This window comes from Entelurus aequoreus, linkage group LG08 (assembly GCF_033978785.1).
Source record: "Entelurus aequoreus isolate RoL-2023_Sb linkage group LG08, RoL_Eaeq_v1.1, whole genome shotgun sequence".
In the NCBI taxonomy this organism is placed as follows: domain Eukaryota; kingdom Metazoa; phylum Chordata; class Actinopteri; order Syngnathiformes; family Syngnathidae; genus Entelurus; species Entelurus aequoreus.
Window position 1 is genome coordinate 54,029,868 of NC_084738.1, and position 16,859 is coordinate 54,046,726.

Consider the following 16,859-nt stretch of genomic DNA (forward strand, 5'->3'; position numbering starts at 1 on the left):
TACTGTTGTGGCTGACTACGTTCGAAAAATACGTCCATTTCGCACCGACAACTTTCTTCTTTGCTTGCTCGGCTTCCTTCTCCATAATGCAATGAACATGATTGAAGCAGATTCACGAACACAGATGTCCAGAATACTGTGGAATTATGAAATGAAAACAGAGCTTTTTCGTATTGGCTTCAATGTGGAAGGCATACCCGTGTTCGCCGGTCTACGTCACGCGCATACGTCATCCTCAGAGGCGTTTCGAACCGGAAGTTTAGCGGCAAATTTAAAATGTCACTTTATAAGTTAACCCGGCCGTATTGGCATGTGTTATAATGTTAAGATTTCATCATTGATATATAAACTATCAGACTGCGTGGTCGGTAGTAGTGGGTTTCAGTAGGCCTTTAAGTGCTTGTATCAGATCACGAGTGACAGCTCCTACGACCTGAAGTAAGAAGATTTGTGTGACGTTTGATATCGATTTTCATCGCTGAATGAAACTTAGAAAAAGGAAAACTTTCAAAGTCCATCCATCCATCCATTATCTACTGCTTGTCCCGTGGGGGGGAAAATGATATTAAAGCCCCAAATAAGGTCAATGTTATTTTCCTTTTTACTATTTGGCCCATTGACCATAAAAGCACGTTTCATATTCCCTTCTGCACACCTATTGGTTAAAAAAAAAAAAAAATTTTTTGCTATAACAGTAGTTACTTGCAGGCAAAGTATAGTTACTTTTTTAATCCAGCAGATGGCACCATTATCAGTGGCCTAGTGCGGTAGGTTGTGAGTTCAATCCCCGGCCGAGTCATACCAAAGACTATAAAAATGGGACCCATTACCTCCCTGCTTGGCACTCAGCATCAAGGGTTGGAATTGGGGGTTAAATCACCAAAAATAATTCCCGGGCACGGCCACCGCTGCTGCTCACTGCTCCCATCATCTCCCAGGGCGTGATCAAAGGTGATGGGTCAACTGCAGAGAATAATTTCGCCACACCTAGTGTGTGTGTGACAATCATTGGTACTTTAACTTTAAATGCCAATTGCGTGCTACAAACTCACTGAGGCGTATTTACCTATCACTAGTATCAGGCATGGTAATTGGTGTCTTTATCTGTAAATACTTATTTCTTGTCTGCAAATACAGTTATATTATGTTATGAATATATGTTCTACCAATTGTTTAAACGTAACACATTTTTTTGTATACAAAAAACGGGGGAGGAGCTGTCGCTGTGACGTCACGGCGTAACCTTACTGTTTCCGAACATATCATATCATATAACATATCATTTATTAAACAGTGTACGTGTGTTATCAATAGAAACTTGTCACCGTAATCAAGACAGACTTTCAACACACATAAGCCTAATAATTACTTTTACACCGTGCATATATAATATTGTAAGAAAACATTAAGGCAACAGCGGTGAAGAACTACAATGATTTTGGTTTAAATAAACACTTACAACCCCAACGCTGATGTTTATTGTTTATATTTAGTTTTGAATTATTTTGAGAACATTTCTGTTGAAGAAATGACAAATAGCTATTCTACTATTTTCATATTCTGTCACGCCCATCCTGGATCAGTGGTGTCATTATTTTTTAAATACCGGAAACAAATTGTAAACATTGACAAAAAGACATTTCAAAGACTATGCACAGAGGAAGGAATGATTTCCTTCAAGAAGGATTTGAGGAAACAAATTTGGGACAATGTATACAATGAAGATAATGTAGATGATGCATATGGGAATTTTGTCAACACCTTTCTAACACTCTATGATAAACATTGCCCATGGAAAGAACGTAGTAAGAAGCAAAAGAAAAACAACCAACCGTGGATGACAAAAGGACTGAAAAATGCTTGTCACAAAAAAAAAACATTGTATCGAATATTTATAACACAGAGATCTATAGAGGCAGAAAATAAGTATAAGAAATATAAAAACAAGCTAATTGGTATTCTACGAACATAAGAAGGAATACTACAGTAAATTATTAAACAAGAACAAAAACAACATGAGAGCAACATGGGGCATTCTAAATAGCATCATTAAAAATGGTGCTAAGAAAGATTACCCCCAGTACTTTCTAGATGGAAATACAAAAAATGACAATATGAACCAAATAGCTGAACGTTTCAATGATTATTTTGTTAATATCGGAAAAAATCTGGATCAAAGAATTCCAAATGCAGATGATGGGTCAGTTGAGGACTTGAGGACTCATAGACAGAAATCCCAAATCCATGTTTCTTAAAAGCGTAACAAAAGAAGAAATAATCAAAATTGTAAAAAATTGTATATCCAAGACCTCAACCGACTGTCATGGAATAGATATGGTAATGATAAAAAAGGTTATAGAAGACATTTCAGAACCTCTGACATATATCACCAACGTATCATTTTTAACCGGCAAATTCCCTGACATAATGAAAATTGCAAAAGTCGTACCAATTTATAAGAATGGAGACGTACACCAGTTTACTAACTACAGACCAGTTTCATTACTTCCACAATTCTCCAAAATCATGGAAAAATGATTCAATAGTCGATTAGATTTATTTATTAACAAAAGTGGAACGCTCGTGGAGAACCAATATGGATTTCGGGCAAAGATCTCACCATCAATAGCATTAATCAAAATAACAGAGGAAATTACCAATGCAATAGATGGTAAAGAATGTGCGGCCGCAGTATTCATGGACTTAACAAAAGCATATGACACAATTAATCATGATATTTTAGAACGATATGGCATCAGAGGTTTGGTCTTGAACTGGGTAAGAAGCTATCTAACCAACAGGAAGCAATATGTGAAGATGGGTGAAAATATGTCAACACGGCTAGATATATCCTGTGGTGTACCGCAGGGATCAATATTGGGACCAAGATTGTTTAATCTTTATATAAACGACATTTGTAAAGTTACAAAGGACTTAAAGTTAGTTTTATTTGCAGACGATACAACTGCTTTTTGTTCAGGAGAGAACACACAGAAGATAATACAAATAATAACAGAAGAAATTAACAAATTAAAAAGATGGTTTGACAAAAACAGACTATCTTTGAATCTCAGTAAAACTAAAATAATGCTATTTGGTAATAGTAGAAAAGAACATCATACACAAATACAAATAGACGGAGTAGACATCAAAAGGGTAAAAGAAACCAGATTTTTGGGAGTATTAATAGATGATCAAATGAACTGGAAATCTCATATACAAAACATACAACATAAGGTGGCAAAAAACATTTCAATAATGAATAAAACAAAACACGTCCTGGGCCAAAAATCACTTCATATTCTCTACTGCTCGCTAGTGTTACCATCCATCCATCCATTTTCTACCCTTATTCCCTTCGGGGTCGCGGGGGGCGCTGGAGCCTATCTCAGCTACAATCGGGCGGAAGGCGGGGTACACCCTGGACAAGTCGCCACCTCATCGCAGGGCCAACACTGATAGACAGACAACATTCACACTCACATTCACACACTAGGGCCAATTTAGTGTTGCCAATCAACCTATCCCCAGGTGCATGTCTTTGGAGGTGGGAGGAAGCCGGAGTACCCGGAGGGAACCCACGCAGTCACGGGGAGAACATGCAAACTCCACACAGAAAGATCCCGAGGCCAGGATTGAACTCACGACTACTCAGGACCTTCGTATTGTGAGGCAGACGCACTAATCCCTCTGCCACCGTGCTGCCCGCTAGTGTTACCATATCTGAGTTATTGTGCAGAAATATGGGGAAATAACTACAAATGTGCGCTACATTCGCTAACCGTGTTACAAAAAAGATCAGTTAGAATAATACATAATGTTGGATATAGAGAACATACAAACCCTTTATTTGTTAAGTCAAAAATATTAAAGTTTGGTGATTTGGTAAAATTGCAAACAGCTAAAATGATGTACAAAGCAAACTATAACCTGCTACCAAAGAATGTACAACAATTCTTCTCAACTAAAGAGGAGAAATATAACCTTAGAGGAAAAAATAATTTAAAACATTTATATGCACGTACAACACTTAAAACTTTTATCATATCAGTATGTGGAATCAAATTATGGAATAGATTAAGTAAAGAAGTTAAAAATTGTACTGATATGATTGAGGTTGTTCAAAATAATAGTGCCTACAAAGTACAAAGAAGAAGAATTATGAGAAATACTTCCAACCTTATTGAAAATAAGATATTCTTAATCTCAGTATGTTAATAATGACTCAATTAATTAATTACATATTATAAAACTGTTGTACATACTAATTCATAGATGTTATTTTATTATATAAAAAGGTCAGTAAATGATTATATATAATGGTAAACGCTTTGAAGTGGGAAAGGGGTAGGATTAAATAAGATTTGCTTCTTCCTACTCCTTTTCGGGCATTATGTAAAATGAAATGATATGAAATTGTGTGATGTATTATGATGTAAGTGTGTTCATGTTCGAAATAAACTAAAGAAAGAAAAGAAAAGAATTGTAAATATTTGAATAATCTGATTCCAGATCTGCCCTTTGCAGATCACGTTGCCAGGCTGAAAACCTCGCGGTATTTACGTTTCCCAGCAGCCCCTGCTCCTCCTTTCTGCCTGAACCGACATGGTGAGTGCATAGTCTTCTCCACAGTGGAACTATCTTTCATGTTGTATCTGTCTGCATCCTTGTGTCCATGTGTGTTTTTATGCTGTTACATTGATCAACTGACCATGCGGAACGTGTTCTTTAGAAATGTGTCGTTATTGTTCGCCATAGCGTTTATTTTTGGACCTTAGATGAAAAGCCTCTGAGGTAGTGCCGGTGCTAGTAGCCAGCACTGCGGCCGCTAGCTTAAATGCTAATGCCGACATGCGGTGAAAAGACGTCATTTGAGTGGATATTCGCGTTCCTATTTTGTCTTTCCTTCTCTATATATCGACGGTACGTTGGTTTTAGTTGTAATCATTATCGTTTAGCTGTTGGACTGGTACATGAACCACGACTTAAAGTACGACGAGGCCTCATGTAGTTTTCATACGGAATTGCTAGTTGCTCAGTCACTTACTATTTGCTAAAGTAATTCGTCCTGTTAGGGCCTTTTAATTCAACGAAATGTTAAACAAGTTAAAGTATATGCTTAACGCACATCCATTTTCATTGTTTATTTGTATCTGCCTCAGGAAGCTTCACCAAACCACAACATCCCCTGGCAATGTTAAAAGTTTAATGCCATTGATCTAATTGAGTAGTTCCTTTTACAGCCTTGATGCTGATTGAAGTATTGGGAAGGTTGTGATGAGGCCTATTAAATTTGTCTTGACTGTCAGCCCAAAGGAAAGAAGGCTAAGGGGAAGAAGGTGGCACCTGCCCCTTCGGTGGCCAAGAAGCATGAGACCAAGAAAGAAGTCAACCACCTTTCTGAGAAGAAGCCAAAGAACTTTGGCATTGGTGAGTTAAACAATGACGTTACATGGTGTAATGACTGCAAGGTGCAGATGATGTAAGCGAATATTTGCTATCTTAATCTCAGTGATGACAACTATTATCACCAAGATCGCTGATGCATGTTCTTGCATGATGCGTTCCTGCGGTTTGTTGTGGTCAGACTCCTAACATTTGCTCTCCCGCAGGCCAGGATATTCAGCCCAAGCGTGATTTGACACGCTTTGTCAAATGGCCGCGCTACGTTCGCCTACAGAGGCAGCGCTCCATCTTGTACAAGCGCCTAAAGGTCCCCCCTGCCATCAACCAGTTCTCTCAGGCTCTCGACCGCCAGACCGGTATGTCTTGTGGGGTGGTGTTTAATATCAGGACATGCAAAGGATGTTAAAGAATATTTGCTATCTTAATACTACTGCTGACATTTCCACCAAGATCACTGATGCATCTAAACATTAACATAACCACTAATTTCCAATTGCGGATACATGTATATAAAAGTGAATGTTTGTTTCAGCCACACAGCTGTTCAAGCTGGCCCATAAGTACAGACCAGAGACCAAGCAGGAGAAGAAACAGAGGCTGCTGGCCCGCGCTGAGCAGAAGGCAGCCGGAAAGGGTGATACACCTACCAAGAGGCCCCCTGTTCTCCGTGCAGGTGAGCAGTGTGGGACATCAAATCTGCAACAAATATGAGGCTTTGTCTACGCATGTGCTACCTTCTCCACTGGGGTCTATGGCTCAAAACTGTATCATGTGCTTTTATATGACCTGTCAAAAATAAGGACCAGTAGAAAAACATATTAAATGGCCACAAAAAAGTAACCTTTCTCTGATTATAACCCCCTCAGCTATCAAGGCTTTTCAAATAACTAAATTTAGAGCTTCCCTTGGTAAGCAATACTTTGTAGTAGGGCTGGGCGATATGACTAAAAAATGTATCACGATATAAGTGTTTCATATTAGTCGATATCGATAATTATTGATAATAAAAAAAAAACCTATTCTAAATAAAGACCAGGAGAAAAAAGGCTGAATTTAAATACTTTTATTTTAAATATAACCTTTAGAACGAGGTCAGCATTATGAAAAACAGTCAAATAAATGAAAATACTGGTCGATGTGCAAATATCGACATTAAATAAATGCTTAATCCAACAAAATGTGCAAAGTGTTGTAATTAAGAAATTAGTAGTGTACAACTCAGGCTTTAAAGCCATATTGGTAACAATATATGCAAATAAATAACAGTCACATTAAGCAAGCAGAAACAAACATGTGTTACAGAATATTGTAAACATCGGAATAAACTTGAGTCTGAACATCTGTGACAAAACAAACCTGTTACCCTCTTCAGTCATTTATGGAAAAATCAAACCAACTTCAGTATCTCCTTTTCTACGGATTCCCTGTACATTGTGTAAAGCTTAGGAATAGCTGTCTTGGAAAAGTGCTTTCGGCCAGGTAGAACATAACGGGGGTTGAGCATGTGTATGAGATTCTTGTACCCAGACTTCTCAACTATGCTGAGCGGTAGCATGTCCTTCGCTAATTGATACACCACTGCATCCGTTATTTCTTTATAATGTTTGGAATTTTTGTCGTATGGCACTGCTGCCGAGTAATACTGTCTCTGGCAACAACAGACCACCATCATCTCGATGGTGGTCTGTTGTCTGTTGCTGTCTGTTGTTGCCGCTTCGGTGCTGTTCCACTTGCACCGGCTGATGTAGATGGTTGTGGCTGTTTGATACTGCTGTACTCCAGCGGGTGAGAGCGGCTCAGGTGGTAAAATAAGTTTGTCGTGTTCCCAGACTTGGTCGGGACGACGACCTTGCAAAGTATGCAGACAGTATTACTCTGATTCGTATCGGATTTTAAAAAATCCAAAATACTGCCAAACTGGTGACGTGACGTTTCCTTTTTTATTTACAATTTCCTCTCGTGCTGCCACACTCATATTCCCGTTTTGTTTCACTCCTCGTCGTCAGCTAGCTGTTGTTGCTTCTTTTTTTTTTTTTTTGTTAGCATTTCCCAGAATGCCTTTCGGTTCAGGCTCGGTCGTGATAGGTCGAGAGGCCAAAGGCCTTCCTCTGCCTACACCCCCAGAATGCCGTGCGGTTCCGGCTCCGCCTTTCTTCCTGTTTTTTTCTAACAGAACTCAGTGAAATTATCGAACGTTCTATCGGCCCAATTTTCTATTGATATTGAGCACATGTCTATCGCGATATATATTGTTATTGTTTTATCGCCCAGCCCTACTTTGTAGTGATTAAAATACTTCTGTTAACAAAAATGTAGCTTTGCAAATTGCATGTAAACAAAATAGTATCCAACCTTGAGATTATTAGTGTTATCTTAATACTTCTGTAAATAAAAATTATGCATTATACATTGTATCCAAATAAATCAAGTAAAACATTGAGGGTTATATAGTAAGTAGATAAACAGAGGCTTTTTCATTCGCACATCTTGGCGATGTGCAGTGACTGCTTTAGTGATTGCGCTCTGCATTGTGCTTTTTTCTCAACATACATGGTATCATAATAAATAACTGGTGTAAATGAGCCCACCCTAGTAAGCTGCTTTTTAGCTCGTACTCTTTGTTGCGGTCTTGTTCGCCTCGTAAAGAGTTGCTTTGCCCGTACTCGGTTGGAGGCTCTGGTTTCAGATGCTGAAATAAGTTTGTAGTGCTGCTGTTTTTTTCCAACAAACTTTACACTGTGGAATTATTGGTTCCACACCTGTTGCAGCTAAACCAAACTAAAGACAACACTTATTTTCTTTGAAAACGTCTCTCTCGTTAGCATAAGCTATGTTTTGCTTGTGCCCCTAAAGAAGTAGGGGGACGGCGCAAGCTCCTAATGGGCAAAGAGCAAAAGAAGAAAAAAATAATAGTAAATAGTCTGCAACAAAAAACTGATATCGCCTAGGCTAAGTTGGTGTGGTATTACCGGTCTTGGTGGGGACAAGCGCTTTGCATAATTAACAGACCACACTGACACAAAAAATCCATAAAACTGCCATACTGCTGAGGTGACTTTTCTTGTTTTATCGGCAATTTCTTTGCTCTCTGCAGCACTCATTTGTAGTTTGTTTTCTCATTCAAGAATCAACTGGGGAAACAAGATGGCGCAACAAACTTGAGTTACAACTGTTACCAGAGAGCGAGTGCCTTTAGTCATGCAACCAACCTTGTCTCACAACAGTTTCTTCCATCAAAGAGCAAATATAATTCAACACATTTTTTTATATATTTTGACAGTACATGTTTATCGTGATATATATTTTGATATTGTTTTACCGTCCAGCTAGATTCTCCACTATGGAAGAGCTATGCATTTAGGGTGTGTTTGTACATCTGCAATCATTGCAAAGTGTTTGACAAGTGTAAGCGCACTCAATCGCACCCAGTTGTGCCTTGGCTAGAAGGAGCAGAGACCCGGCCTGATTTTATACATGCACACCTGTAGTGTAGTCAGAAATTGCGCACGTTTAATAATAGAAATCAAAACAAATACTCATAATCAAGGGTTCTTAATGTAACTTATCCACTCCAGAGAGGCCCACTCAAATATTAACACTGAATTAGTAATCATAGCCTTGAATTTATTCATATTCAATATTTGTGTAAAGCCTATTTAGTTTACAGCCTTGTCAAATTATATAAAACTATGTGCTAATCACAATTATTTATTCAGCACATAAACCTTAGTCTAAGGCAGACCTGGGCATTGTGCGGGCCGCATCCGGCCCTTTGCGCATCCCTGTCCGGCCCGCGTGAGGCCAATCATAAATTACAAAATACATTTCAAAAAGTATCTCTGTCGAGTGTGCAATACAACGGTGCTGCTTTTGTTTTGAAAAGCGTTATTTGTATTACTTCCGTGTGGACGTATGCACGTGTGCGATTGTGAGTGAATTGAACGGCGCAATAACAATTTACAAAATAAAGTTTAAAAAACATCTATGTCGTGCGCGCGCAATACAACTGTGCTGCTTTTATTTTGAAATGTGTTATTTATGCCATATGTCCGGGGAGAACCTGTGAGTGAAGGTGCATAGAGACAAGTGATGAGACGCTAAAAAAAGAAAAGTTGATGACGAATGGCGTGTTTTGGACTGGCAAGTATTTCTTTACATAAATTAATGGTAAAGCCGTGTGCTTAATTTGTGGTACACAGCTTGCTGTGTTTAAAGAATATCATTTGAATCGCCACTACACGAAGAAACATGAGGGAAAATACCGGAATCTGTCTGATGAAGACAGAAAGTCAACCAAGGGAGGCTGATTCGTTGATGGTAAAACTGCAAACCCAACAAGGACTTTTTGCCATATTTCACACCCCCAGAGATGCAGCCGTCACGAGAAGTTTTGTCATTTCTCACAAAAGCGCCAGAAAAAGTAAGGCGTTTTCTGACGGAGAGTTCATTAAGGAGTGCTTATTGGACTCTGTTGCGCTGATATGCCCGGAGACATGGACTGTTTTTCGCTAACTTTGGATGAGATCTGTGATGTACGTGACACCGCCCAGCTGCTCTTCTTCTTACGTGGGATAACTGCAGACTTTCAAATCACGGAGTAGCTGGCAGCCATGCAGTCAATTAAAGAGACAACCACAGGTAATGACTTGTTCACATAGGTAAATGCGTGTTTGGACATGTTAGGACTGAAATGGGACAAGCTGGCAGGTGTGACAATCCAATCCACTTTATTTATATAGCACATTTAAACAACAAAATGTTTCCAAAGTGCTGCACAACAATATTAAAAACAATATTCAAATATTATCCTTAGCTCCACCAATGACTGAATAAAAAGAAAAAAACAATTACATATAAAACCAATACAAAAAACAATATAAAATAAATATGATTAAAAACTATTTTTAACAGATGGTTGTCCAAATCTGATGGGGAAAAATGTTGGATAATGCAGGATAAAGTGACCATCAAAAGCAATCTGCTTTTGTATAAAGTTAGGTTAAATTATTATTATTATTATTACTAATTATTATTATTATCATTATTATTTATCTTACGGTATATCAAAAATAATATTGAGCAAAATTTAATTGAAATATTGTCGTGTGGCCCTCCAGCAGTGCTCGGGTTGCTTATGCGGCCCCCGGTGAAAATTAATTGCCCACCCCTGGTCTAAGGTCAGGCTGATTAAAAAAGAGTACCGTATTTTTCGGACCATAAGTCGCTCCGGAGTATAAGTCGCACCGGCCGAAAATGCCTAATAAGGAAGGAAAAAAAACAAGTCGCATTTTTGGGGGAAATTTATTTGATAAAACACAACCCCAAGAATAGACATTTGAAAGGCAATTTAAAATAAAGAAAGAACAGTGAACAGGCTGAATAAGTGTACGTTATATGACTCATAAATAACCAACTGAGAACGTGCCTGGTATGTTAACGTAACATATTATGGTAAGAGTCATTCAAATAACTAACATATAGAACATGCTATACGTTTACCAAACAATCTGTCACTCCTAATCGCTAAATCCGATGAAATCTTATACGTCTAGTCTCTTACGTGAATGAGCTAAATAATATTATTTGATATTTTACGGTAATGTGTTAATAATTTCACACAAGTCGCTCCTGAGTATAAGTTGCACCCCCGGCCAAACTATAAAAAAAACTGACTTACAGTCCGAAAAATACGGTACTAATCAAATATACTGCATAAGAAGGGACTCATAAAATCTGATGAAAAATAAGTTTACATAGTTTTGTTGCGTATAAATAAACTAAGTTAATGAATGTTTACTAACTAAACTGTCAATAAAAATTCAAATGAAAAGACAGCCTTATCACTTTAGTCGTAATTTTTGCACTTTAGAAACTCTTGACTACCTCCAGACTTTTTCCTGTTATTGTCATTACTGCCACAAGTGGTTGAAAAGTGTATTACAACAGAGAATTTAGGTGGTCCACTAGGGGGTATTTGCAGCCCACCAGTGTTCCCTATGGTTAAACACTGTTCCAAATAATACCAATGTGAGACACAGCGTTCGTGTATGCAATGAAGACATCATGCGCTCCTCGAACAACAAATTTAACAGACAGCTTTTTTAAAAGGTAATCAGAACGACTACAAATAAGGTTGGGAGAAAAAAGTTGGCGTATTAGGAAAAATTGTGGTGAAACAGCAGAATAGAACACATCAGTTAATGTGATTCAGGCACCTTTTTGTTTAATATAAATGTAATTGTATCATTTATTCACTGAGCTGGAGTCTATCCCAGCTGACTGCAGGTGGTGTTTAAACCTACTATTGCGTGAGCAAACTTTTTTTTGTTCAAGGCATAATTCCAGTGCATAAAAGTAGGTAAGTAGGAAAGGATAAAGTTGCAGGATTATGGCCAAAATAAAATTATTTTTAACAGTATTGAAATTACGATTATATTATGTAAAACATTTTTATTGTCCTTTCTATTTTAAACAGTGTGTTAATTGGGTGTTAATTTCAAAATGAAATTGAATTAAAAATAGTTTATCAGTTATAAAATACAATTTACAAAAAGGCAAACTAAAAATAAATATGCCATTGCAGAGTGCGGTCATAAAGTGCAAACTAGTGAAAAATGAGATCATGCCCAAAAGACACAAACTACAAAGAACACTGTACTGTTCAGTTTATAGGACATCCATTAATCCATCCATTTTCTACTGCTTGTCTTTGTTAAATGAAACGTATGACATCTGTTATTTATGCGTGTCTTTGAGAGGTGGATGGATATGGAGTCCCTTGGTGCACGGTTAATGTTAGGCTAGTCTGTACGTCGGGGCTTTTCCCCGGTGGCGGGCAGCCGCTCTGTGAGCAACATACATAAATCTATTGGGATTATTGGCTTCAAGTTGAGGAAATAAGGGAAGTGTTTTAATGCTTAACCTGTTTCAATAATTTTTCCAAATATTCGGTAGCTACAGGCGGCCGGCTGATCAACTGTCAGTCACCCTCTTACTCCTCTTACATGAGTCCAATGTCTTTCGGTCGCCCCCTGGAGGTTGGCTGACTGTTGGTTGTGAAAATGCTTACCGTATTTTCCGCACCATAAGCCGCACCTAAAAAACCACAATGTTTCTCAAAAGCTGACAGTGCGGCTAATAACCCAGTGCGCCTTATATATGGATTAATATTAATATTTATTTTCATAAAGTTTAGGTCTCGCAACTACTTTAAACAGCCGTCATCTTTTTTCCCCGTAGAAGAGGAAGCGCTTCTTCTTCTACGGTAAGCAACCGCTCCATAGAAGAGGAAGCGCTTCTTCTTCTACTGTAAGCAACCGCCAAGGTGAGCACCCGCCCCCGTAGAAGAAGCGCGCGGATATTACGTTTCATTTCATTTGTGTGTTTCTATAAAGACCACAAAATGTCTCCTACTAAGAGACACGCGTACAAGGTTCCACTGACTTTTGATATTCATGTGAACCGCACTGTGGATACAACGGGAACACGTACGGTGAATATTCGCACCACAGGCAATGAGAAGTCGTCCTTCACCGTGAGCTAGCTAGCTTGCCATGCTAACGGCCAGAAACTTCCACCCACGGTGATATTCAAAAGGAAGACCTTGCCAAAAGAGAACTTCCCAGCCGGCGTCATCATAAAAGCTAACTCGAAGGGATAGATGGATGAAGAAAAGATAAGCGAAGACACCGGGTGACTTTTTTCACGCAGCTACGTCCCTGTTGATCTACGACTGCATGCGCGTCCACTTCACAGATGGTGCCAAAAAACAAGTGAAGCACACCGATGAAGAATAATTCGATGGATTTGTGGATGAGTAATAACTTCAGAAAGTGAGCTTTAAATGTTTATTTTGTGTGTTGTGTGACACTAACGTATGAGCAACGTTGAGTTATTGATGTTGCTATTACTCTGCACTATTTTGAGTGTTACTATTTTTGTGATTGCACATTTGGACATTACATTTTGGGAGTGAACAGAATTGTTAGAACGCTGGTTTGTAATATATTATTAAAGTTTGACTGACCTATCTGACTGTTTTGTTGACATTCCCTTTAGCGTAGCGTAGGTGCGGCTAATAGCACGGGGCGGCTAATAGGTAAACAAAGTTTTGAAATATGCCGTTCATTGAACGTGCGGCTAATAACACGGGGCGCCTTATGGTGCGGAAAATACGGTAAATTGATATGCAGCGGAGCCTGCTTGTTAAATGTCTATCGCTGACGAAATCAAATTAAAATTTGATTAATTGTGAAGCCCTAGTAAAAGATGTTAGACTTAAATTACACGTTATATAGCAAAAATGATCGCTTTTTTCTGTGATAATGTGCCCTGTGGTCAAAAAGCATGAAGTAAACATAGGTTGTGTGGACAAAGCCTCGTGTTGTACCGAAGTGGCTTGTATGCGATGATTACTTGAATTTCTTCACCTGACACATGATGTTTTTAGCTTTTTAACCCTGAGCTACTGGCCAGCATGTCTACAAGAAGACTCAACACCACACTTTACCTCCCTCACAAATGTTCTTTTATTTTCCAGGTATCAACACTGTCACCTCCCTGGTGGAGAGCAAGAAAGCCCAGCTGGTAGTCATTGCCCACGACGTAGACCCCATTGAGGTAAAATTTGTTAAATTTCACTCGTCTTTTGGAGGAACGATCACTGCAATGATGTTTGAATTTCTTCACCTGAATCTTCTATGTTGATAAAAACATACGAGCTTTTTAACCCTGAGCAAGAGACCATTTTAAATAACTATGTAACAGTGGATGTTCAGTATGCTGACCTGGCGTTTCCTTGCCTTTTCCAGCTGGTGGTTTTCCTGCCCGCTCTGTGCCGCAAGATGGGCGTCCCTTACTGCATCGTGAAGGGCAAAGCTCGCCTGGGCAAGCTGGTGCACAGGAAAACGTGCACCTCCGTGGCCTTCACACAGACCAACCCGTAAGCACACGTCTTTTTGCCTCCCGTCATGTCTTTTAATAAGCTAATGGAACATTTATTCTTCCAGAGAGGATAAAGGTGCACTTGCCAAGCTTGTGGAAGCAATCAAGACCAACTACAACGAAAGATATGAAGAGGTAAGCTTTTATTCTGCTGACTCTTAATGAAAATGGAGTATGATCGTCAGTGTTGAACACTTTGTTTTTGATAACTTCTGTAGATCCGTCGTCACTGGGGAGGCAACATCTTGGGGCCCAAATCCACTGCTCGCGTCGCCAAGCTGGAGAGGGCAAAGGCCAAGGAGCTGGCAACCAAGCTTGGCTAAATTGTTTGGAATAAAAAAAATATGTTCTAAAAAAATGGCTTGTTTTTGTCATATTGACTTTGGCAGGTTGAGATTAATTATTGTTGGTTTGTGACGCTTAACAGCGTTGAGGTGGATAACTGGAGTGCTCTGCTTTACAAGATGACAAAATATACGCATTGAGAACATTAAGATTTCCCTCACCAGTTTAACAGGAATAAAGAAACCATAGCATCCATTTTTGAATCCTCAGTTTTAATCTCGCGTGTGTGCATGTATGACAGGTGTGCACTTTTGCACAAGACTAAGTGCCATTCAAATTTGGCCTGAACAGTCATTTTTTTATAAAGTTGAACCTCTGGAAAATACACATCTGTTTACTAAAACAGATTCTTACCTCTTTTTACCTGAAGTCCCAACTTTACTACAAAAGCAGCTGGGGGCACACAACACTGAATTAGTCATCTTGATTTTAATCATTCAATGATATCAAACCTACCTACTGTTAAACAGGATAAACTCAAATTATATGAAATGTCAGATGGTCAGGCTGATTACAATATAAATATTAGGGCTGCGAATCTTTGGGTGTCCCACGATTCGATTCAATATCGATTTTAGGGGTCACGATTCGATTATAGATTTTTTCAATTAAACGCGATTCTCGATTCAAAAACGATATTTTCCCGATTCAAAACGATTCTCTATTCATTCAATACATAGGATTTCAGCAGGATCTACCCCAGTCTGCTGACATGCAAGCAGAGTAGTAGATTTTTGTAAAAAGCTTTATAATTGTAAAGGACAATATTTTATCAACTGATTGCAATAATGTAAATTTGTTTTAACTATTAAATGAACCAAAAATATGACTTATTTTATCTTTGTGAAAATATTGGACACAGTTGTCAAGCTTATGAGATTGGATGCAAGTGTAAGCCACTGTAACACTATTCTTTTTTATTTATTTATTTTTTATAAATGTAATGTCAATGAGGGATTTTTAATCACTATGTTGAAATTGTTACTAATATTGATACCGTTAATATTCATTTTTGTTTCACTACTTTTGGATTGTTCTGTGTCGTGTTTGTGTCTCCTCACAATTAATAATAATGATAAATGGGTTATACTTGTATAGCGCTTTTCTACCTTCAAGGTACTCAAAGCGCTTTGACAGTATTTCCACATTAATCTATTCACACACTGATGGTGGGAGCTGCCATGCAAGGCGCTAACCAGCAGCAATCAGGAGCAAGGGTGAAGTGTCTTGCCCAAGGACACAACGGACGTGATTAGGATGGTAGAAGGTGGTGATTGAACCCCAGTAACCAGCAACTCTCCGATTGCTGGCCCGGCCACTCTACCAACTTCGCCACGCCTGCTCTGTTTATTGCTGTTCTGAGTGTTGCTGGGTCGGGTTTGGTTTTGGAATTGGATTGCATTGTTATGATATTGCTTTGTATTATTTTGTTGGATTGATTAATAAAAATAATAATAAAATAAAATAAATGTAAAAAATGTTTTGTCAAAATCGATTTTGGAAAAATGAGAATCAATACTAAATCGTACAACGTGAAAATCGCGATTTGAATTCGAATCGATTTTTTTCCCACACCCCTAATAAATACTGATCAAATTAATAATATTTACAAGGGATTCATGAAAAATAAATGTACATATAATAATGAAATGCTAAAAGAACTGCATTCTAACTGAATCATACATATGTTTCTAAAATAAACTATAAAAATGAAAGTGCAAATTGTCATATGTCATAATTTGTGCACTTGTTTTAAGAAACAAACCAGCTCCGGATTTCTGTTTGATATGGTGAAAAAGTGTATTACAACTGAGTACTGCTCCGGTCCATACGGACCACTGCTGAGAAACAAGTATTTTTTAAGCGGCTTTGTGGAGGGCGCTCGCAGCCCAACAAAGGGTCCCGGTGTTGTGCCAAAATGTGATTGCCTGCCAAAATTGGATTTCCTTCACGGGAGCGCGCACCGCTCCAAAACCTGCATTGCTTGGCTTCGTCTGTCCACAGCGAATTACTAGGTGTAAGACAAACACTTTATCTTCATGGTTATTGTAACACTACGTGTTTGACATTATTTAAGCCTTAATCGTGTCCGGAGAATGACAGTTTGCCTTTTCTGTGGTATTAATGAGATTTAAAGGACTGTTAGTCTGACGTTGATGTGATAA

The 16,859-nt window shown here is 38.5% G+C and overlaps 1 protein-coding gene and 4 non-coding genes across 5 annotated transcripts; all 5 read left to right on the forward strand.

The window, feature by feature from the left end:
* The first annotated feature begins 4,581 nt into the window (after positions 1 to 4,581).
* On the forward strand, positions 4,582 to 14,707 carry LOC133656031 (large ribosomal subunit protein eL8). The gene is made up of 8 exons (XM_062056787.1): positions 4,582 to 4,608; positions 5,310 to 5,430; positions 5,613 to 5,762; positions 5,939 to 6,079; positions 13,946 to 14,025; positions 14,217 to 14,347; positions 14,415 to 14,484; positions 14,568 to 14,707. Exons 1-8 carry the CDS (start codon positions 4,606 to 4,608, stop codon positions 14,670 to 14,672), a joined length of 801 nt encoding a protein of 266 aa, XP_061912771.1. The 5' UTR covers positions 4,582 to 4,605; the 3' UTR covers positions 14,673 to 14,707.
* On the forward strand, positions 5,473 to 5,547 carry LOC133656459 (small nucleolar RNA SNORD24). The gene has a single exon (XR_009827138.1). It is a non-coding gene; the product is annotated as a small nucleolar RNA SNORD24 (small nucleolar RNA).
* LOC133656461 (small nucleolar RNA SNORD24) lies at positions 5,798 to 5,868 on the forward strand. The gene has a single exon (XR_009827140.1). It is a non-coding gene; the product is annotated as a small nucleolar RNA SNORD24 (small nucleolar RNA).
* On the forward strand, positions 13,805 to 13,874 carry LOC133656458 (small nucleolar RNA SNORD36). Its single transcript, XR_009827137.1, has one exon. It is a non-coding gene; the product is annotated as a small nucleolar RNA SNORD36 (small nucleolar RNA).
* Positions 14,069 to 14,145, forward strand: LOC133656468 (small nucleolar RNA SNORD36). Its single transcript, XR_009827147.1, has one exon. It is a non-coding gene; the product is annotated as a small nucleolar RNA SNORD36 (small nucleolar RNA).
* Positions 14,708 to 16,859: the final 2,152 nt, after the last annotated feature.

Excerpts from the sequence above, each read along its gene's own strand:
- LOC133656031 (XM_062056787.1), top strand. Across the intron at positions 6,080-13,945 it reads GCCCCCTGTTCTCCGTGCAG|GTATCAACACTGTCACCTCC; the intron begins GTGAGCAGTGTG and ends TTTATTTTCCAG. Across the intron at positions 14,026-14,216 it reads ACGACGTAGACCCCATTGAG|CTGGTGGTTTTCCTGCCCGC; the intron begins GTAAAATTTGTT and ends TGCCTTTTCCAG.